Source organism: Lycorma delicatula, chromosome 9 (genome assembly GCF_047948215.1).
Source record: "Lycorma delicatula isolate Av1 chromosome 9, ASM4794821v1, whole genome shotgun sequence".
Lineage (NCBI taxonomy): Eukaryota > Metazoa > Arthropoda > Insecta > Hemiptera > Fulgoridae > Lycorma > Lycorma delicatula.
The window spans coordinates 107,709,932-107,733,894 of NC_134463.1; the positions used below are offsets into that span (position 1 = coordinate 107,709,932).

Consider the following 23,963-nt stretch of genomic DNA (forward strand, 5'->3'; position numbering starts at 1 on the left):
CTCAATCCCCTTATACACCTTATAGCGAGAAATTTAATTTGCTTAGTTTTGAAAATACATCTGAAAGATATGCCAATGCACTTAGCCACATGTAATCAGGAAGAAATGATGTAAAGTCTTCATTAATTTTGTTTACAAATAACAGGACTTCTTTTCTTAATTCAAAGAGCCTTGTGAGTCCCTTTCCCCATGAAATCTAGTGAATTTTAGAGTGAAGAAGAAGCTGTGTTAATGTCATCACAAAATAATGAAAATATTTTGCTATTCAGAAATCTGGCATTAATGAAATTGATTATTTTAATGCTGACTTCTAACATGGTTCTGAATTTAGATGGCATACCTTTGGCTGCTAAAGCTTCCCAGTGAATGTAACAATGAGTCTAGGTAACGTAAGGAGCCTCATCTGACTTTAGCTAAAATGCCGCTATGCCTACCAGTAAGAGCATGAGCCCCATCCGAACAAAAACCTACACATCTTTTCCAATCAATTTCATGCTCTTGTATGTATTCATTAAGAATTAAAAAAGTTGTTCTCCAGTTGTACAAGTTAGCAAAGTCTTTGAAAATAACATATCTTCATGAATGATATTGCCAAACTCTTAGCAACTCTTTAGCAAAACAAATAAACTGCACATCATTTGAAATGACTGTAGTCTCTTCTATCTCAAGTGATTAAATAAACTTCCTTTTATTCTATTGATAAGTTGAGATTCTATGTTATTAATCATGTCATTGATTTGGGTGCATTTACAGGTTTTTCATCTGTAAGTGCAGTTTCAATTTTGTAGGTTTCAAGCCACTCATTTGAAAGCACTTTGAACAAACAACGTATTGAGGTTTTGGTTCACTCTCATTTCCACACCATGTAAATCCAACTTCCAAATAACTCTTGTCATATTTCTCTCTTTTAACAGCTACCACTAGATATTTCTTAATGATACTAAGATCACTGATATTAATATCTTCACACACAGCTTCTGAAATGCCCAAATGAAGTGTTCTTTCTTTTCAAACATCTGGATCGAAGCCATTTTTCCAATTTGTGTAACAGCACTATTAAACGTAGACAACTACAAGACAACTGCTAACAGACAAGCGACAAATAAACAATGCGTGGAATTTATTACAAGTTACTTGTGATTGGCTATAAAGAATAGAATTATCATCTGGAAAAACAGAAATTAAAAAAAATGAATGGAAAAACATGCCCAATTATCAACAAATACAGATGTAATTTGACATGTTCTGTTACTGATGTACAATGTACGTGACCATTTCAATGTGCAGTTAACTTAGTCTGGATGTCTGCAAAACTATTAAGTACATAAAAAGAAGGTTCAGTATTTTTGTTCACTGTTATGGATTCGGGTGGCTCTGGCTGGCCATGGTCATAGTGCTTTTTAAATCCCTCTTTTGTGGCTGTAGTAGTAGGGTAATAAATTTCATAAAATAGGAGAAAAATGTAAAAGACAATTGGGAACTGTATAATTTCCAAACTATGAGATTTTCAGCTACAGCATGACACTCAATTCATTTGAATTCTATTTTTTCTTCTGTCTTTTTTTGAAGGACCATAAAGACAAACCTCAAGGCCCACTTGTGGTTCACACACCACAGTTTAAGAAATGTTTTCTATCACATTGGATTCACAGAAATGGAATTATTGTGAAATTTACCATTATTCTAATTTGTTTTAGTAGGATGAATAAAGAGAAAGTATTGCACCTACTTTTAGATAGTGCTGGATAAAAGCGTCTTGAACAGTTCAGGTTGTATTTGAACTGGTCAGAGAGATAAATTTGATTTAGAGAAGTCCAATTAGAGTTGAGTAGGAGATAACTACAATCTTATTGGTTTCTTACTATCAAAGGCATATATTTGGGCAATCTTCTAGTTTTCAACTATGCTGGTCTGTACTAAGTGTTCAGATAAAAGTGTTCAAAAATGAAAAATTTTTATTTCTTTTTAATGTGTAATAATGAAAATTTAAAAAATTAATAATTTACTGTGCTATTCTTTCTGATGAAGAAACACATGGATGTATGTTTCATTTCAAGTAATTTATTGCTGAAAATGACAAAATATTTGGAAGCACTACATAATAAGTATGTCGATTTTTCATTCTGTTTTTTAGTGGTTTTAATATAGAGTATTTATTGTTTGTAACAGTGTATAGATGAAAAATTATTATACACATAAAATGAGAACAAATCTATTAACATAAATAACAGTTTTTGAAGATAAAATTAATTAACAAGAGAATAAAACTGACTAAATTTCTTTTTGATATGGTTAAAAAAAATAGGCATAATACTACATGGTATTTTAGTTAGAAAAATAAACAGATTTGTCAAGAGTAATAAATTATTTCATTTTGACATATGACATAGTAGAACAAAGGAATTTTTAATACGTAGTAAGAATTTTGCACATACTGGCATATGTATAATTTTTAATAATGTAATGAATGCGTAAGTGAAACTTCAGTATGATGCAATAAACTGTTTCCATTCTGGAAATTGTTATATATTTATAAGTGTCTTGTTTTTACCAACTTTAATATAAACCATCTTAAAAAATGAACTTCGCAGAGTATTATAATATTCTCAAAGAAAAATATAGTGAAAAACATTTGTCTTCTTATCTTTGCATATACCTCCTTTCTCCTTTTTTAATATTTTTTTAAAGAAATACAAAATACATATTTCTGGCAAAAACGCATTTAAAAATGATCTTTTTGCTTAGGTAGGATTCTGAAATAAGATAAAATCATTGTATAAAGTTTGGTGTTGAATACTGACATTTCACTAATAACTGGTAATCATGTATTACCCACTACAAATAACATGTATTACTTTAGTTAAACATTACTATTTACAAAATTGAAGTTTACGACATACACGTATATAATATATATAAAACTGTAACCCACACTGTTAAATGGAACATTGAAATTAGAAACAATTTATTTACAAAATAACAGAAATATCAAGAATAAGACTGAAAATATAACAGAAAGAGTGGAAGATAACAGAAATAATTGTTTGAATTGCAGATCACAAGCTTTGATACGACAACATTCAATAATAGTATTATAAAACATTCTGTAACATTTGTAAGAGTTATGCTATCTCCAGTGTTTTGTTTACATTCATAAATGTAATGAATGAGAATCATTCAATGTTACAATAATTAATCTACAAAACAAGAATTATGATTCTGATTGGTTTACGCGTCGTGTACTTAAAACTCAGCAGATAATATAAGTAGCTCAAATATTACAGAACGTCATAATGCTGTTTCATAATGACATTCAAAAATTTGAGCTACTTAAAAATGCCGATGATTGTCATATTTAACTCTGCTAGCAATAATTAAATGATTAATTTGAACACTGTTGATTTCAATAGTAACAGACTTTTGGTCTGTCAGTACATATTGTTGTAGCTGTTCCTGACTGATGAAACGATTGGTGTAAGTAAATTTTTTTTATGTCTGAGAAACACCTAAGAGTATTACACTCTTTGCAGACTATCATATAGTTTGTTCTTCTTCAGTTGATGAATCACACACAATGATTCATTCATTGCAAGTAATTCAAACCATCAATTTCTATTTCAAAGATCAAAACTATTCGTATGGATTTTTGTAGTAAAAGAAATCAGGAGAATAATAGATTTTTTGAATTTGTACCTACTGAATGGATACAATCATTTTTACACCTGTATAAAAATGTTGACAAAAAATTGCTAACAAGAAATCTGAAGATGTTGACCTGACAGTGTGTACATTTCAGCAGTTATTTGCTATAAATATGTTAATTTTCTTTAAACATTTCTAGAAAGAAACTGGATTAACATAATGTCAGATATAAATGAGAATTCTGAGTAGTTTTATGGTGTAAACTGTGCAGCCTATGACGATGAGATTCTTTAGTTATATAGCAAAGAAAAATGATAATTAAAAATTTAATCCAAACATCATGAAAACATTAGACTAATAACACTAATCGCTTTCGATGGCATTCTCTGAAAAAAAATTGTTTTAAATGAAAGCTAGCATAGAGTCGCATTAAGTTTTTATAACTATTTAAAACTATAAGCTTTTTAAATGACACGTTAAACCAAATATAACTTATATCAGAAATTTTTCAATTACTCTTGCAGCCATCATCAGTTACTCATTCTGCTCAGTGTCAACTTATGCAACAACTGACACCAGAAAATGTTCAGTGCAGTGGTTGATAAAGTCAGGCACATGAGCGACTGAACATTTTCTGATATAATTTATTAAAAACTTATATATACATCAAATTTGATTTGGTTTGTAGTTTCAAATGCAAACATATTTTAAAATAATTTAACATTGCCAACCAATTTTGATAAAACAGTCTAAAATAAATTGTGTACTAGAAGGTTTAAAATTTTCTTTATATAAAAAAATATAAAAAATAAAAACATAAACTAATCTTATTGCGGAAAAACTAAAAACAGAAATATTGTTACAAACCAAGATTTTGAAAAATAAACAAATGTTCTTACCCATTCTTCAATAACTATGTTTTTATTTTATTTTTAATGAAATTTAATGAATAACCAACAAAGAATGCTACTTAAAAAAAATTTGGACCCTAAAATACATTAAAGTGATGTATTTATTTTTTTTGGATGGAACCAAAGAAATATTTTTAGTTCAAATCCTATCATTACAATCTATTTCAAACCCTTAATTATCACCTATTTGGAAAAAACTATCCTTAAACTTAAACAACAAACTTATTGTAATTTTAAGTTTGTAAATGGAAGATATGACTGTGTGTGCTCCCCCTACAACCACTTACTCAAACATTATTATAATATAAAAGTAAATTTATTAACATATATATTGAAACGTTTGAATATAAATTAATAGACTGGTTTAATGAAACTAATCGATTATATTCTTTGATACGGTAGAGAGATCATGTTATTTTTTTCTTTTTTATAATAAGTAAGAGAAACAAATTATTTATATATTCCTAAACATGTATGTTTATGCATAAACATATTTTTGTAAATATGTACTGATATTATAATGTGTAGAAATATGATTCTGTTATTTTAATGTGCCACAGGATTGTATGCATTTGATTGATCGATTGACGGCAATAAATTTTAATTACCAGCACTTGTTTACTAGTTGACAAAATACAGATGTGCCCCTCATCATTAAGTATATAAAACAAGAGGCTTGATGAATTCTTTTAACTACGACAACTAACGAGGTAAGTTATTTTTATATTTATTATGTATATGAATATATTTATTTTAATATATTATTAATATTAATTAATTACAACTATTACTTTTCTATATAATACTCAGGCAAAGAAATTTTTTCAACATTTATCATTAAATGGAGAGAACTGTAATCAAATTTCTTTTGTAACTGTGCCTGAGAAACGAAAACAGTTAACAGATAGATTGAAAAATAATAAATTGATTTTTATAGTTACTGTTTTAATTTCAATTAATTATTACAGTCATGTAGCAAAGCTAAACATTAAAAGACTTTAGACTAATTAAAAAATAATTATGGTGACACAGGCTTATTAGATCTAATATGATGCTCATTGAATTACTAATTGCATTTATATATGTTCATAAGATTTCAATTACTTCAATGAAAAAAAAAAATTGGATCTTAATTTCTTGGATTATAATTAGTGTCTATAATCATTAACAGTAGATATGAAATTTTTAAGATAAAACTTATCAAGTTTTAAATTAAAGTTCTATTCTTAAATTCAAATCTATCAGTCATTGCAGATAGGTTGTACAGTTTTTGATCCCAGATGAACTAATTACTAATGTTATTATTTGATGTTAATGATCTGTTCCTTCAAAGTAATTGGAAAATCGCTAGTTTATTTCACTAAGCAGTATATTTCTTACACATTAGGTTTAAATTTATTTGAAACTACACCATGTTTCCTCAACAAAAAAATTTGGAGTGAGACCAGTTTATTATTTTTTAGTGGATTACCTGGTATATATGAAACTTTATATCCAGTTTTACAAAACATATTAGTGATATTTGTAGTATTGCGGTTTTTATATTTAAAAGAAATATATTTATTATGTGAATTATGTTTAAATACTTGATTACTAATGTTTTTTCTGATGTGTTTTTATTATTTAAATACTTTTTAATTAATTTATCAATGAATATATTATTTTACCCATTTATATTTGCAATATTTTTGATAATGGTAGTTTGGTTCATCCAAAAAATTAAATTTTTTAACGAATATTTCTGATATGTCTTTAAGTAGATGTATAATGCATTAAAACTACTATAATATATGATCATACGAGTATATAAATTTAAAAAAATGTTTTTTCTTATTTTTTAAGTTAAAAAAATATTCAACAAAAAATTTACTTAAATCTTCTAGCAAAGTTATTATGGTCTGTCTACAGTTGCCTTAAAAAGTATAAATTGGTATAGCTTTTACATGGCAAAAAGAAGTTTAACAAAATGATGTGCAGACCTGTTGATAATGTTACCAACCAATAAACTAATAAGAAAACTAGAAAATGTTAAAATCTCTAAATATAAATCAATATAAAGTATTCAGTTCAGAAAAATCAGCCTTAGCTGACCGCTAAAGCTGATGTTATCTATTTAATAAAAGAAGGAACATCATAAAAATCAGCTAAAATTAGTGGGGGTGCTGCTCCAGAAAATTTTTTTATGCACTTTTCAAAGTCATGATTACAGTTTTCTGTTAAATAAGAACCAAAAAAAAAAAAAAAATAAATCAAATAAAATAGCTGGAAGCAGAATTATAATCTAATTCTACACTTTATCAAATTCAAGAATATGGTACATGATTTTTAAGCACAATGTGCTTAAAAACCGTGTAAACCATGTATTTGGTTTAACCGAATAAATAATAAAATATCAATACAGATAATATTTTTTAGTAACAATAGATAATAATAATAATAAATAATAAATAATGGTAATAATAAAAGGTTTGCTTAAAAACACTATAGTCCAATGGTGCTTAAGTGAATTTCTATTTACACAGAAACAAATACATAATTAGTTTTTACTAATTACCTTCTCTTTAGCCCTTCCAGCATGATTCTGGACAGATTTAGCAATCAAAGAGCCCTTGCTTTCCGCCACCTTCTGATTATTACTGAAAAAACAACTAAACCACTTTCACATTCCTTCTACTGACTAAACTACAAAAGGGAACGAACAAGTAACATTTCATACACACGCGTAGAGTAAAAAAAAACTACCTTTCACCAGCATGCCAGGGTCAGCACTCAGCACTCCAGATCAGTGACAGTGCTCTCTCGTAGCCTCGTGTACAGCTTTCTATGTGCACATGCACACAACAACCAAACACCATGCTACTGGAAAAAAAGGACTCATTAAATGTTATCAATAATATAAAGTGGAAATAGGGAGTGCTGCAATTCCGCAGTGCCTATATGCGAGCTACCACTGATGAAAAGTACGCAGAATTAAGTGTTTATTATCATTTTATTTTTTCAAAGTTATCTTAAAATTTATTTTAAAAAGTGGGGATAATTTTCATTAACAGGCCGCACTTTAAAAACGACATAAAAAGTGAGGTGACTTCCACCTCACTTTCATTCGGCTGTAAATTAATCTTTACTACTATTCTAAAGTCTTTAAGGTCTTTCTTTAGTGATAGTTTTAAATTTTAAATCTTATGTATTCCACTGCAGTTTTAGGAACATGTCGATCAATAAATTAGTATTATTAGATGGTGATTTTATAATTGAACTTAAACCTGTAATTTTAATTATTCCAAATGAAAGTCATGATTACTACTTTCAGTGGTAAAAAATGTTTATTAATTTTTCTAAAAAATCTATCAAAGGTTATCAAATATTTTTTGTCTATTAAAATTTGTATGATCTAATTACTGAAAACTTCAATCAATCCCAACAACAGGCAATCCCTTGGTAGATTGATTCCCCTTCCTCTTCTCTCCCTTGCTAAATTATTCATTCCTTCTTCCTTGGACAAGTTCCAATCCCTGGGGGATTGGATAGATCACCTTAGTTCATGCTGGTATCTTCAGCTAGCAAGGCAGCCACTTCCCCTAGCAAGGCAGAGATCCCATAAAGAATTGTACCACAGGCACATGCCTGTGATACTGTCTGGGCACCCGAGTTTTCTACAAAAAGTTAAACTAGTAGCTAAGATGCCAAATTTATAAGACCGGGACTCCTATTATTATTGTAATATTCAACCCCACCTCATATAAAGTTGTCTTTTATGTATACATCAAACATTTGATATGTATATTCCTGATTTTGGATGGAGAATAATAGAATTATCAGTGAAGTGGTGCACAATATACTTTTAGATTAAAATATTTTGTAAAAACCATTTTTATATTGAGATTATCCATTGAACATTTTACTATTTTATGTCACGATGTGCGTTTGCTTCATACATTGTTTATATAAATAATGGATCCAAAATTTTGAAGAAAAAGATACATTGACTCAGAAAAAGAAACCTAGGGGTACTGTGGCAATTACTTACATCGTGTTAGAAAATATCAATATTGATGGGGCTTTAATAAAAAGCCTCAATGTCTGGTTAGCAGTTCTAACTTGCAGTGTTTGGTCTTCAAAGAATACAGTTTTGAGACTTGTGTTTGAAATTAGTGTACAAATAACTTGTACAGTCAATTCTTAGAAGTTATAAGATAGTGTGGGAACTCAAACTAAATTGATTCAATGAATGAATAATTTTAAAAATAAATGAGAAGAGGATCTCATTTGTAATTCATTGAAATTGGATGAAGTCAATTCTGAATTATTTGGCATTGTTGACTTTCGTGCGGTTGTGTAACGTTGTGTTTTACTGTTTCGGCGAAGTTCTAAGTGGCAGATTTTAAAGAGCAAAGAACCTGCATCAAATTTTGCTTCATGTTTAAAAAAACTGGTGCAGAAACCCATCGCATGCTTGAGGAAGCATTTGGTGACAATGTTATTGAGTAAAAGTAAAACTTTTTTGTGGTACAAACGATTCAGAGATGGATGAATGACAGTCGATGACGATGATCATTCAGGAAGACCATCAACAAGCGCAACACCGGAAAACATCGCGAGAGGCTATTGCTGCAGATTGTAGACAAACAATCCATGACGTTTGTGCAATCGTACAAATGTCATTTGGGTCCGTGCAACGCATCTTGTCGGACAATTTGAACATAAGACACATTGTTGCAAAATTCGTACCGAGACCGTTGAACAGCGACCAGAAACAAAATCGCGTAGCCGTCTGTACTGAATTGAAAAATTCTGCAAGAGATAACCCTAACTTCATCTCCAACATCATAATGTGATGAGACATGGGTGTACGGGTATGACCCTGAAACTAAGCAGCAGTGGTCGCAGTGGAAATCGCCAAGTTCACCGCGGCCAAAAAAAGGACGCCAAGTTCGCAGCAACGTGAAGTCCATGATGATTGTTTTTTCGACATCAACGGCATTATCCATAAGAAATTTGTATGTCTTGGTCAAACTGTCAATCGGATTTTCTATTGTGAAGTTTTGAAGCGGTTACGTGAAAGCATTAGGCGCAAACGTTCAGATCTGTGCGGTAACAACAGCTGGGTTCTGTACCATGACAACGCGCCCGCTCACACATCGCTAGCTGTTCGGAATTTCTTGGCTTCCAACACGGTAGTGATTCCTCAGCCACTCTATTCGCCTGACCTTGCCCCATGCGACTTTTTTCTCTTTCCGAAAATAAAATTTCAATTGAAATGCCGTCGTTTTAACGCAATTGAGGAGATTCAGGAAGAAACTCAGAGCATGCTTCGATCGAACACTTACACCTGCAGACTTCCAGGGATGCATGGAATCATGGGAAAAACGCTGGGATCACTGTATCAATGCCCAAGGGGATTACTTTGAAGGAGACAGTGGAAATTATAAGTTATGGTAAGCTATTTTATTTTTATGGTAAAATTCCCCGACGGTTTGGGTAGCACCTCGTATATATGTAGGTAGCATTTTGTTTTTTGGGCTGAAGGCTATGTGTTCAAATCCTGGTAAGGCTTAGTGTTTTCCACATGCTGAAAAAAAATTATTTCATTCTTATTACTTAAACATTTTCTCAATGCTGAGATTTTCTCCAACCAACATACATGTACAGATAGTAAAAAAAAATGTAAACAAAAAAAGGAGATTCCATATAACAATGGATATCCGTTAATTGTTCAGTGTTCAGTCAAATCTATAGCACATTACATCTTAAATGTCTTGACTCTGTAGGGGAAGACACTCGCCTTGTGACAATACAGGTCACAAATAACACAGGTCACATGATAACACAACACAGTCATCAGTTTGGCTTCTGTCAGAATGCCATGATGCAAATGCCTTGGCAGACATTTCCATCACTGTAATTACACAACCTATTATCGCCTTCGTATGACTTTATGATGGTCCTTAAATGCCCTCTCTTTTTTTTCTGCTTAGTCTCTGGAACTACCATAAGGTATTACTTCAGAGGATTAATACATATATATATGACGCCCATAATATATGTGTGTGTGTGTATATGTATGAATGTGAATTATAAATGTATGAATGTGTAATCTTGTGCAGCTCAGGTCGACCTCTCATGAGAAGTATGGTTAATTGAAACCCAACCACCAAAGAACACCGATATCCATGATATAGTATTCAAATCCTTATAAAAATAACAGCCTTTACTAGGATTTGAACCTTAGAACTCTCGAATTTGAAATCAGCTGATTTGCAATGACAAGTTAACTACTAGACCAGCCCAGTGGGCTTCCTTAAATGCCTGTTAGTAATAAGTATAATTAACATCTTCAGGCTGAAACATGTATTTTCTATATTACTTTTTACTTGTACATTGTTAAAAAATGATGCCATTAGCTATATCCTTTTTTGTCTATTATCTACCTGGCATTTCATAATCCCCTGGCTTGTATTGTATACCCTCTCTACACGATGAAACAATTTCAACCGATCAGATTCTAGAGTTTCTATAACAGTTTCTTCATGTTCATCTATAAGTCATCTTACTACTATGTTTTTTATACTCTCTACTCTAGATTTCACAGCAGTTCTCAAAATTTCATTTCTACGTCAATTTACTTATCATGTTCTCTCTTGTTCATAATCCAAATTTCTGGCCCATGCAGCATGATGCTTCTTAATATATTTGCCTCTTAATGATATTCCTAGTTCACAGCACATAACCGTGTGGTTTATTATTCATATCAAAATAATTCTTATCCATTTTTTTTTTTGAATATACATTTCTGGCTAAAATTGGATTCAGTAACAGAAACTTTCTACTTTTTCAGTTTTTTCCTTTCTACAAATAATTCATCACAGACTCATCAGTCAGTTATTTAGTCTTATCAAAATTCATTTTACAATTCCACTTCTGACACTCATCATAAAGTTTCTTACTGTCAAATTTGTATCTTCTCCATTCTGTAGAATTTTTAGCAGGTTGTCTGTGAGTAAAGTACTGTATATTCATCTGATATTTCTATATGAATCTGTTTACTCTTGACAGACCACAAATTATCTAATCATTTCTACATTAACCTTAAATAGTGGGGCAACTAGGATTCCAGATTAACCTTTTGATAATCTGAATATTTGTGACAATGTGTATTCACCTGTAACTTAAGAAACACTACTGTTACACATTTCTACATTTTTTTAATAATTGTACTTATGGCACTATCAATACAAACTATTTTTATTGTGACATTTACATCTTCCTTGGATGATTTTTCCAACATATAAAAAAAAATAAAAATTTTTTTTAACTCTTCATTTCTCTAGCAACTGTCTAAAGCAAAAATGTGGTCTTACAACAACTGCCAAAAGTAAATCTGTATTATTGCTGTTTACAGTCAGTTCTCATTAATAAAGCTTTACTGTACATAAACCAATATCTTTATTATTTAAAAAATTTATAATAAAACTAAAATATCAGGGCTATCCATAATATAACTTATTATAACAAAAAATAGCAATACAGTTAACCACAAAAAATATTTTTGTTAACCATAATTTAAAACTTTCTATGTAGTTTCCATCCAAATTGAGGCATGTGTAGCATCTCACAAGCTTTTAAATATCACAATGGTAAAATTCTTTTGCTACTCTTTAATCATAAAATTTGTATCACTCCTTCACACTGGGTTGAAATTAAATCAGTTGACTGCAAACCATCCTTCATCTTCATGTAGAGATTACAATCACCGAGTACCAAATTCAGGCTTTAAGGATGGGGATCAAAAGCTTCCCGCTTGACCTCTCATGTCATAGTTCAAATACATTTAGCAGTATGCAAATAGCATTGACATGTAAGAAAACAGACTGGAGTTCAACATGATGAAATATTTGTTTTGGCGTGCTGTTTTTAAAACTTATTGATCAACCAACAAGACTCCTTTTCTGTTTGTTTTGAAATACCGTTTTTAAAATTTATCAGTTTAACAGACAAGATTCCTTTTCTATCTTAAAAGACAGTAGCCATATTTTTCTTGACAGAAAAAGTTTGTCATTATTTTCTTTGTCTTATTAGCCCCATTCCATTGACTAATTCTTGTTCCTATGCTTACATATAAAATCTTCTCATCATCTGTAACACTTTTAATCATAAATGGATCATGTGCTTGAAGAAACAAATCAGAAGGCTGAAAAATGATAAATTGCTTGTTATCTTAAACTGTAACTTTTCCCCCTCCCCTGAGCTCGATCCACAGCTAAGTATAACTCAGCCCAGGGGAGTGTCCTTTAACGCCAACAGGCCTTCCCGCCCACCAGCTGTACGTCAAGACAAGGCAGGTCCACCAACAGCCCACCAGTTGTGTCTTTTTTATTGGCACAGCTTCTATCTTAAACTGTATTATCAATAATATTAATCAATTTATTATTCATGACAGTTAGTTTGCCACTTCATTAACCAAGGGTGGACACCAGGCTAAACATTAATAATCACCGGTTTATTAAAGTATTACACCATATCTCCTCACATTCTTCAATAAAGTTTGTAGTATTGAAAGAGATCAATTGCTTTACAATTTCTGGCAATATTATTATTGATGCATACAGATCAAAGTTAAGTAACAAATATAAAATTTCATATTGCAAGAACAAAATAATACAATGCACTTTTATATATTTTCAGTTTTTAAAATAATGAGCATATGTAGATTTAGTAAGTAAAATAATTCTTAATTTGCAGGTGCCAAGGAACAACACTCTGTACAATTTGTCAAGGATTTTTGAAAAATGGTAAAGACTTTATAATACTTCACTTGATAAATGAAATAAAGTTATATTTCACATAATGTAAAGTAAAGAATTACTTCACGTAATATTTCTGAAATTGTGAAGGAAAAAATACATTTATTAATTAAATTTATTTAACATAAACATTATTCAGCAAGATTTGTTCATACTGGAATATTGAAATCTAAAGTAACAGCGCTAGAAATTGGTTTTAGACAAAGACAATGCATGAAAAAATGCATCAGGTTTTCTAATCATATGATAATAATTATCATTAAAAAAATCATCAATAAATCATCATGTAGCATAATATTTAAATAAGAAAAGAAAAAAGTACAAACTCAAAGATAAGAAACATCTAAACTGTGTACAGAGTAGTTGAAATCAGTTGTGATATTAATGGAATAACAGCAATGATGGGAGGTGTGAGAAAAATAGTAGGTGTGAATGATAAACAAGAGGTTAAAAAAAGTTTGTTGAGTAATAGTATAAATTGTATATTAGAAAAAGCTACATTAAGTCGGAAGCTTCTTTTAAAAAAAATATAGCATTGTTAATAGAAAAAAATAAGATGATAATTGAATTATATATTATTATTATTATTATGCTTTTACGGCCAACATGGGACCACTTAAGTCAATTTTAGTTGGATCTTTTCTGAGAAAAGCGTGTAATTTTACTCTTTCGAGCTGCCCAGTATTTCTTCATCCGTTCAGATCTTGCTTTCTTTTCTTCATCCGTAAACACCCTCTTCGTTGTATTTTGTCATTTGTCTGTCTTTTGTTTAAATCTAATGCTTTTATCTTTTAGCTTTGTAATTTTTCCAGTTTTATTCTGTAGGTCAGTCAGGGAAATTCCCAATTCTTTCATATCTTCTCTAATTTCTTTGATCCATCCTACTTCTAGCTTTTGGAACCAGAGCTTTTCAATGATATTTCTTGACATTCTTGTTTGCGGTGTCCTTATGAGATGACCGAAGAAAGAGATTCTTTTTTTCCGCATAGTATCAGTAACAGGCTCTATTTCTCGATACACCACCTCATTTGGCACAATCCACCATTGGCCTTCTTTTTGGTGTTTTTTATTGATACACGTTCTGACAATTCTCCTCTCTATTTTCAGAATTTTTTCAATTCGGTTTTTCTGAGTGATTTTGAAAAGGGTCTCGCTTCCGTAGGTGACTTCTGGCTGTACTACAGTTTTATAATGTTTAAGTTTTGTTTTAGCAGAAAGGCATTTTTTGTTATATGTTGACCAAGTTAATTTTTGGGATTTAATCATTTTATTTGTCCTGTTTTGCCATGTCACTTTTTCATTTAAATTATAAGTTATTATTTCCCCTAGATATTTAAATTGTTTTACTATTTTAATTTTCTGATTGTTTACCGTAATGTGCTCTATTACCAGAGGATCTATGGCCATTAGTTCAGTTTTTTCGAAAGAGATATGAAGCCCTATCTTTTGTGCTAGGTTTTGAAGGCTCATGATTTGTGTTTTGGCTTCTTGAATATTATTTGCTAAAAGAGCAAGGTCATCTGCAAATCCTAGGCAATTTAGTGTGATGGAGTTTTTCTTAGTACCCATTTTTATATTTTTGGGATTTATTTCATACCATTTTCTCATGACAAATTCAAGGGCGCAGTTAAAAAGGAGTGGTGAGAGGCCGTCTCCTTGCCTTAAGTTTTTATGTAGAAGGGTTGAGAGAGTTCACCTCTGAATTTCACTCTGGACTGGGTATTGGTTAAAGTTAATTTTATCATGTTTACGAGTTTAGGGTGAAGGCCCAGGTTTCTCAGAATATTCAGCATGGATGGTCGGTGTATACAATCATAGGCCCTTTTAAAGTCGACGAAGGTGATTATTAGTTGTTTTTTCCGTCTTTTATATAAGTCCATCATAAGTTTTAAGGATATTATTTGCTCCGGGCAACCTCTCCATGGCCTAAATCCCCCTTGGTATTCCCCAAGTTCCAGTTCAAGTTGGTCTTTGCATCGGTTGTATATGATTCTCGACAGGATTTTGTATGTGCAATCCAGGAGAGATATGCCTCTGTAGTTTTCAGGATTAGTTTTATCCCCTTTTTTATGTAATGGATGGATGAGGGCTGTGGTCCAGTGTTCTGGAAGTTTTTCTTCGTTCCATATTTTCACGAGGCATACATGTAGGGAAGTTTTGACTGAATAAACTGATGAGTGTTTCCAGAGTTCTGCGAAAAACTGGTCTTCTCCGCTTGCTTTGTAGTTTTTTATTTCATTTAAGGCTGCGAGAACTTCTTGAATTGTTGGCGGGTTGATATTTACTGGTGAAGTTTTAACTGGAGTTTCAGTGTCAATCTCAAAAAGCTCTGGGGGGTCGTCACAGTTGAGGAGTCTATTGAAGGTTTCTGCCAAAATTTCAGCATTTTCTTTATTGGTGTGGGCCATATTTCCTTTTTTTCCTCTCAGCATAAGGGTGGGTGGTTCATATCTTTGAAGAGCCTGACCAAAAATTTTATAATAGTCTCGGAAATTAGTTTTCTTGGAACTTTCTTCTATTTGCTGAATCAAGTTTTTTTTGGGCTTGTCGTTTGGTTCCTCTTATAATTTTCTGAGTTATTTTCCTTTGTTTGGTGAATTCATGGTTAGATTCTTCAGTTTTCTGGGTTTGGTGGTTGATCCAAGCCCGGTGTCGGTCTTTGACTGCTTTGTCACATTCTTCATTCCACCATTGGTGTTTTTTTCTTGGGTTTATAGGGGCTAGTTCTTCAGCTATTTCTTTCAGTTGGGATGTCAGTTCTTTTAAATTATTAGTTAATTTGATTTTTTTTGTTGTTTCTTCAAAGATGGCATTGTTTATTAATTTATGTGGATCATAAGCTCTTTTGTTTTTAGGTTGGGATTTTTACTTTTTATGCGGGTTGAATTTTATTTTAACTTTAATTAAGTAATGGTCCGATCCAGTATCTGTTCCTCTCAAGACTTTTACATTATAAATCTCCTTGTGATAATTCCGGTCCATGCAAACATGATCCAGTTGCCATTCTCCTTTTTTCCAATCTGGGTGTTTCCAAGTCTTCAATTTGTTTGGTTTTCTCATAAAATAGGTGGATTTTGAGATCATATTATGGTTTCTGCAAAATTCGACAAGTCTTTGGCCGTTCTTGTTAGTTTTCTTTTGGGCAGGCCATTTTCCGATAATATCACGATATCTTCGTTCTTTACCAAGTTGGGCATTAAAGTCCCCTATTAAAATCTTCATGTGGGTCTTATTTATGTTGTTTGCAGTTTGGTCAAGAAGTTCCCAGAATTTGTCCATCTCTTCTCTATCTTTTTTAAGATTGTTTTTGTCATTGGTGGGAGCATGGACATTTATTATGGTGTAGAATTTATTGGCTGATTTTAGGGTTAAGGTTGAAATCCTGGGGGAGTAAGACTTAAATTCTACGACTGAGTCAATTATTTTAAGATTGATTGCAAATCCTGTTCCGAACTGTGGGCAATTCTTCATCACACGTTTCCCGGGGATTCCTTTGTAAATTCTGTAACCCTGAGATTCAAACGGCTCTCGATCGGTGTTTCTCATTTCTTGAAGTCCTGCGATTAGGATATTTTGTTTGTCCATTATGTCTGTTAGAGTTTTTAGTTTGCCGGGTTGAGTTAGAGAATTAATGTTGTGAGTGGCAATGTAGTTTATTTGCTTGTGTCTTATCCTCAATTTTGAAGTTGTGTTGTTTTTGGGTGTTTCCAAACGCTCCGATTCATTGTTATCTTTTAAGCAGCTGCCCACCGGATCCGAGTGCAGCCTTCTCTGGTATTTACCAGACGGTGGATTTTTTCTTAAAAGACCTTCCATATTTGACTTTCAAAGGCAAGTCAGCCTTGGGTGGGAATAAATTCCCGAGTTACAACTCTGGATGTGATCCAGAGAGGTGATTCCGATTTAGTTCACCAGTAGAAATCTCCACGTTTCCAGACGAACCAACGTGGAGGCGCAAACCGATTTTTTTTAATTTAGATTTTATGTATGGAGAAAGTTTAAATCGGTTCCGGAATCATTTCGTCCTGAATTATATATATATATATATATATAAAGAAATCAAAAGATCAGATTATTTCATATTTTAAGGAAAGATAAATTGATAAAAATTTGTGTTTGTGAACACCCAGGAGAAAGACTAAAGAGAGTACAAAGAAGAATAAAGATTACGAACAAAAATATAGTAAAGGGTTGGGAAATATTAAAAGAGAAAGTGACTGGAAATAAACAAGATTATAGGCATGTATAATGCCAAGGTTGATTGTAACAGCAAAAAACCTGATGAAATTTTGTTTATTTAATTCTTCCAGTTCAGTTGATTTGAAATTTAGAAAAAAAGTAGATACTAAATTAATATTTTACATTTAAAAAAATAAAATAATTAAAATGTTAACTTATAAAGCAATACTCTATTCTTTACTGTAAAATTAATTTTCATAACTTATTATCACAGGTTGTATTACTGGTTTAGTTAAGAGTAACAAATATATTATATACAATGTATATTATTTTGGTTAAAATATCTACCACGAATTTCATTTCTCAAGCATTAAAATTTTAATTTTTCATTATCTGGATGAATGTACAATAAAGCATTTTCTGTTTTATGTGTAATACACTTCCAAAAGAGAAAATGTTCTCTTCTTTATCTAATGGTTTTAAATTTTTTACTAATTAGATACTTCTTCTTTAATATTTTCATTAAATTTGAAATTTACAAAGATATTAGAAAAACTAACTAATGTACAGAATGTTATCCGATTCAAAATTCTAAGAGCATATATACAAAATAATCTCAAAGTATTAATGTAGACAAACTACATGGTCTAGCATTAGGGGTGATTTCTTACCCAAAAGTCAATAAAGTGCTCTGATAACTACCCCTTCAGCTGCCTTTACGTGAGACTTAGTAGAGTAAACTCCTTATCTGGAAGTCACTTGGCTGGTTGATTAATTAATGAAGACGCTGAATGGTGGGGTTGCCAAATACCTATTCTATAAAATTTTTATAAGTAAAAATTTTATAGAATAGGTATTTTATACATCTTATATTTTTTACATTATATTTTTTAAAATCCCATTATATTTTTTACATCTAAATATAATGGGATTTTAAAGAGAAAGTATGAAAGTTTCATCTTAAAGTCACATACATACAGCACGAGAGCCTTTCGTAACAGTATGCCCAACAATAATCTACTAATTGCCAGAAACAATAAAGAAAATTGAGGTTTCAATTCTTATCTTCAGTTCAACAAGATCGAATATTCTAGTTTTGTAATTATGATCTTTAATCAACCCGCAATAGACACAATATATCACAATGTGTGGTGTCCTGGGATCTTAGTGGCCAATGGCTGAGCCCATCGTGACCAGGAAACTTGTAATAAGTGCTTGTGAACAAAGATGGCCCACGATGAGGTGCAGCATCATCTTCTTGGAAATTTATAACCATGGAGGTAGTTCTCAATCATATCGAGGCAATTATTGGCAATAGAAATTGATTCTTAAATGAAAAAAAATCCAAATATGTGGACGTGAAATAAACCGCACCAAACATTGTTTTTGAGGCTGTTTCTTACATGTCCTCTGGAGATGGCAGAGTTTTCTGACCCTCACATATGTTATTTTGTTTGTTGATCTTGTCATCAACATGAAAGACTGCCTAATTTGAAAAACAAAAACATTCTGCAAAAAAGGATTATAATTTTCAACTCTATCTAGCATGTCGACAGCAAACTTTGTACCAAATTGCATTATTACTTCTTTTTAATCTCTTGTAAAATTTGCTGATTAGAAGGGAACAATCTCAAACGTAAAAATTTGTGAAGACTGACTCAGAAATAATCATCTAAAATTTGGATATTGAGTGAATTTGCTAGGGCTTCATATTAAGCCTACCATATCCACTCGACTCAACATCTTCATTGGAAGTACTAGGCCTACCACATCCTTTCTTGTGATAAATACTCACTATTGCTTTAAACTTGTCATTCTACGCATGAATAATTTTCCTACACGGAGGTGATCTTCCGTATAAAGTATGAAAGTTACAAATCTGAAGTTACAGAAATCACAGCTTGAATTCAACGCATTAGAACAATTTGAAATTTATAACCATATTGTTATTGATAAAGATAACACAGTAAACAAAACACAGACCACAAACATATGGTATTTTGTGAAGAAATATAAAAAAAAATTGATGTTATTTTCTACTGGTAAAAATAAAGAAAACATTTACGCAAACATAGGTAAGGAAACGTTTAGTTTTCAAGTTATGGCTAGTATTTTGCCCCAATTTTAGTTACAACAGTAAAATGAGATGACAAAAAAGTTCTTTGGATATAAATTATAAGAAAAAATGATTGATTTTTCTTTGTTTTCCGCTGCAAAATTGAAAAAAAATCACAACTAAAAAAACAAAAAACTAAGAAATTCATATTTGTTTATTAAAAAAAAAGTGGGAGACAAATTTTTTAATTTTAAACCAAATTAAATAATATTTTTATGATATTGTTTAACAAAACTGTAGAAACAAATTAATTGTTGAAAATAAAGAAATTATTCAAAATGTCCCCTGTCACTGTTTACAGTGAAATATAAACTTGGGCATATCGTTCACGCACAATTAAATTAAGTTACATTTCTTGGAAAAATTACCTTGTCAACAAATAAAACATTACTTTTATGACGGTTATCTTAAAGCCAACAGAAATTTAAACGCAACGAAAATTCTCCGGTAGTAATTTTAAACCTTCTGAAAGCAGAAAGGGTAAAAATTTTCTTTGCGAATTGTTCATTATACTCGTACTTTGTTGCTCGCCAAATCTGCAGGCAGCTTCGGACTACGTTTATCGTACTAAATCACGTTTTTCCTTCGATTTGATATTTTTATAGTTTTTAACAGGATATGAATACAATATAATATCGTAGCAAAGATTTTAGGGGTTTGGAATCTGTTAAGGAATACTTTTTGATTTTCCGAAGTGCGAATAGCGCATTTTAAATACAAAAACTGTAAAAAAAAGTATTACCTTCTTATTTTTCATTAAAATATCGAAAAGGCAATTTTTGACGTTAATAAGTACGGACTGTTGTTAATTTGTGTAAGCATAAAATACATAAAATTTAATTATATAAAAGTACGTGCCGGCACGTCTAGCCAGAACCTGGACCTTCGGGGCCCAGGTCAGCCCAGGCGAATCCCGGAGTCAACTCAGGGGCTCCTCGGGGCCTTCAAAGGCCAAGGGCTTACTACTCTCACACCCCCATAGCCGCAGAGCTCGCCAAACCAATTTACCCGCAGAGCTTGCTTCGGTCGCCATTCCCATCTACTCAGGGGGCTTCTCCCGCTGGACCTCCGCACTGTACGTTATCCTCATGGTTGTGAGAATAATACTGATAAATAATAATTACAGTATTCTGGCTTAATATAAACCTGAAAAAAAACTAAATTACAAAAGATAGAATGGTACCTTTGACGACGAAAAATTCGTAACTTATTCCTTTGCCAAGGTGCAAAAATATAATGAAGTAAAAGGATTAATCTATTCTGCGTAATAAATATCATTAATTTACAACTTCATCCTTCTTGGGGGCGAATAAATAATGAATATATTTAATATCTTAACCTTCAAGGGAGCTAGGGCCTCGGTCGATGGCTTAAAACCTTCCTTGAGGTAATACAAATGTATCTTGCAAATTTGAAAGTAATCGGTCGGTTGGTTCTCGCGTGATGCGATAACAAACAAACAGACAAACTTTATATGTACATACGAGGTGCGACAATAAAGTAATGAGACTGATTTTTCTTTGCAAAATGTGGCAACCCTGCAGCTTGCGTAGGCACACCATCTTTGACCTTGGTCAATAAGCTACTTCTAGTCCACCTAGTCCACATTGATGCAACTGCTCAGTCGTGAGTTGTGCTGTAATAAGTGAACACGTGTTTGTGTCCCTCGTCACAGCTTTTTGGACATCCTGTGTTGTTTGAAAATGGTGTCCCTTGACCGCCATTTTGACTCTTGGAAGTAGAAAAAGTCGCACGGAGCGATATCTGGTGAATAAGGTGGCTGTGGTAGTACTGAAATTTGTTTTGAGGTTAAAAATTGCTGTACTGACAGAGCAGTATGGGATGGCGCATTATCGTGATGCAGAATCCAATTATCAACAATGTTGGCACGGACACGAAGAACTCGTTTACGAAGTCTTTCTAAAATTTCTTCGTAGAAATATCGGTTAACTGTTTGTCCAGGAGGCACCCACTCTTTACGAACAATTCCCTTGGAATCGAAGAAGCACACAAGCATGCATTTCACTTTTTACTTTGACATGTGAGCTTTTTTTGGTCTGGGTGATCCCTTTGAGCACCATCGCGAACTTTGGCGTTTTGTCTCTGGATCGTATTGAAAAAACCAATCCTCATCACCAGTGACAACACGGCTCAACAAATCCGGATTGATTTCCGTTTGTTCTAACAGATCGGCTGCCACATTTTTCCGTGTTTCTCGCTGATGTTGTGTGAGATTTTTGGGGACCATTTTTGCACAAATCTTTCTCATACCAAGATCTTCAGTTAATATTAGATGAACCGTTTCTCGATCGATGTTGAGTTCTTCTGCAATCATCTTCACGGATAATCTTCGATCAGATCGTACGATTTCACGCACCCTGGTCAAGTTGACATCTGTCCGTGAAGTTGATGGTCGTCCACTGCGGTCTTCATCTCCAACATTCATTCTGCCTTCACTAAAAATTGTATGCCACCGAAAAACTTGAGCTCTTGACATAACCTCCTCTCCAAAAGCCTTCTGAAGCTTACCGTAAGTTGTCGTCGCGTTTTCATCCGATTTAACGCAAAAAGAAATGGCATACCGTTGCGCAATATTTTGCGGTTTCATTTCTGTGTCGAGAGACACAAACACGTGTTCACTTATTACAGCACAACTCACGACTGAGCAGTTGCATCAATGTGCAGCTTGGACTAGAAGTAGCTTATAGACCAAGGTCAAAGATGGTGTGCCTACGCAAGCTGCAGGGTTGCCACATCTTGCAAAGAAAAATCAGTCTCATTACTTTATTTTCGCACCTCGTATATACATTTCCGAATAACCGTGATCTGTTACATCTAGAGTATACCTGATGAACGCAAAAGTTAGCCTTCAACCTACAAAGAAATACCCCGTTTGAATTTTGAAAATCAGACGATTGTTTGCAGAGATATTATAAGAGCACCCTATTGCACCTCCCGAAACAGTCCCCAGGAGCACCCCGTTTGTTAACGTTGATGGTGATGATCGGTCTAACCTCCCACGAGGTGCTCGCAGTCCTCACCATTCTAGCTTCGCACGCGTCCCCACGAGAAGCACATTATTGTTGAACAGAAATTTTTTAACTTCGTTTAATATTATTTTATTTAACGTAAATTTAATTCTATTATTTTTGTAATATTATTCATTCGATTGATTCGAATCATTCAGTTCAAACCAACCCAGCTCACACAGTGATAGAAACTTACGCTTCACAGTTTGTTAATTCAACTCGTTAAAGTTTGTGTTTCAACCGGCAAATTTCTACTACTACATATATATATATATATATATATATATTTTTTTTTTTCAAGTTTTTTCTAGATGAAATACATATAAAGAACCTTCTCAGTTATGCCAAAAAACGATGGTAAAAATTTGGTTTCGATTGATCTGGTAGTTCAACTCGAACATAAAAAAACCCTCTTCCTTTTTATATAATAGTTTAGATTTTTGTTTGATTTATGATTATAATATTTTTTGTCATTTTTTTATTTTAAAGAGAACTTTATTTTTAAAATCTTTTATTTGTTTATTAACTTTATATGAGTTTTCTCAGAATTCAATTCTCTATAGATTTTGTTTATTTATTGGTAATTTAACAAAATTTATCTTAAATAAAAAAAATATTTCTTTCAATACCTAATTTTTGGGCTCTACAACAGTTTTCTGGAAACTATAGAAGATATTGGGAACCGTTTTCTTTTCTTTTTTTTTCATTTTCGCGTAAAAATATTAATTTTTCCAGTATTTTGTACCACAAAAATTGTCATACAGTCTCATTGCATCGCTGAGAGAAACTGACAGAAATTTTTTCCGTTTCTTTAAATTATTTGATTACATATTGAATTTCCTAAGTACTTAAAAGCGGACATTAATAAAAATAATGCTACTGATAAAAAAAAACTGTGATAAAGAGAACTGCATTACAGTTCCATAAAATCTTCTGAAAGCAAATATCCATGTATTTAAAGAGCGAGTTCTTCTATAATAAAGGTTTAGGTAACACGTTGCTACTTGCAACATGTAAATACATTCAAATCATTTCTTCTATAAATTTAATAACTAATTCTGTAAAAATTGGAATTTTGAATCGTAATCTACTCGAATAAATTTAATTTTGAATTTTTATGAAACAGCAGAATGCACTTCGTGGTAGGTAACTTCATTAAAATTAAAACACGATAGTCATTTTTGAAGTAAGAATCGTTTACCGATCCAATCGGGAAAGTGACTTTTCTGTGATACTATCAGATAGATTTTTGAGCGTTTATTTTTTTTAATAGAATTTCATAAAA

At 31.9% G+C, this 23,963-nt stretch overlaps 1 protein-coding gene across 2 annotated transcripts in view; it reads left to right on the top strand.

Annotated features, from left to right (window-relative positions):
- The window catches only part of LOC142330183 (carbonic anhydrase 13-like), a 52,270-nt gene that overhangs the window by 7,858 nt on the left and 20,449 nt on the right, over positions 1–23,963 (top strand). For both annotated transcript variants that reach the window (XM_075375298.1, XM_075375297.1), the window contains exons 2-3: positions 5,114–5,263; positions 13,293–13,342. In XM_075375298.1, coding sequence (XP_075231413.1) covers positions 13,340–13,342 — 3 coding nt within the window. In that variant the 5' untranslated portion in view covers positions 5,114–5,263; positions 13,293–13,339. The remainder of the gene's footprint in view (positions 1–5,113; positions 5,264–13,292; positions 13,343–23,963) is intronic.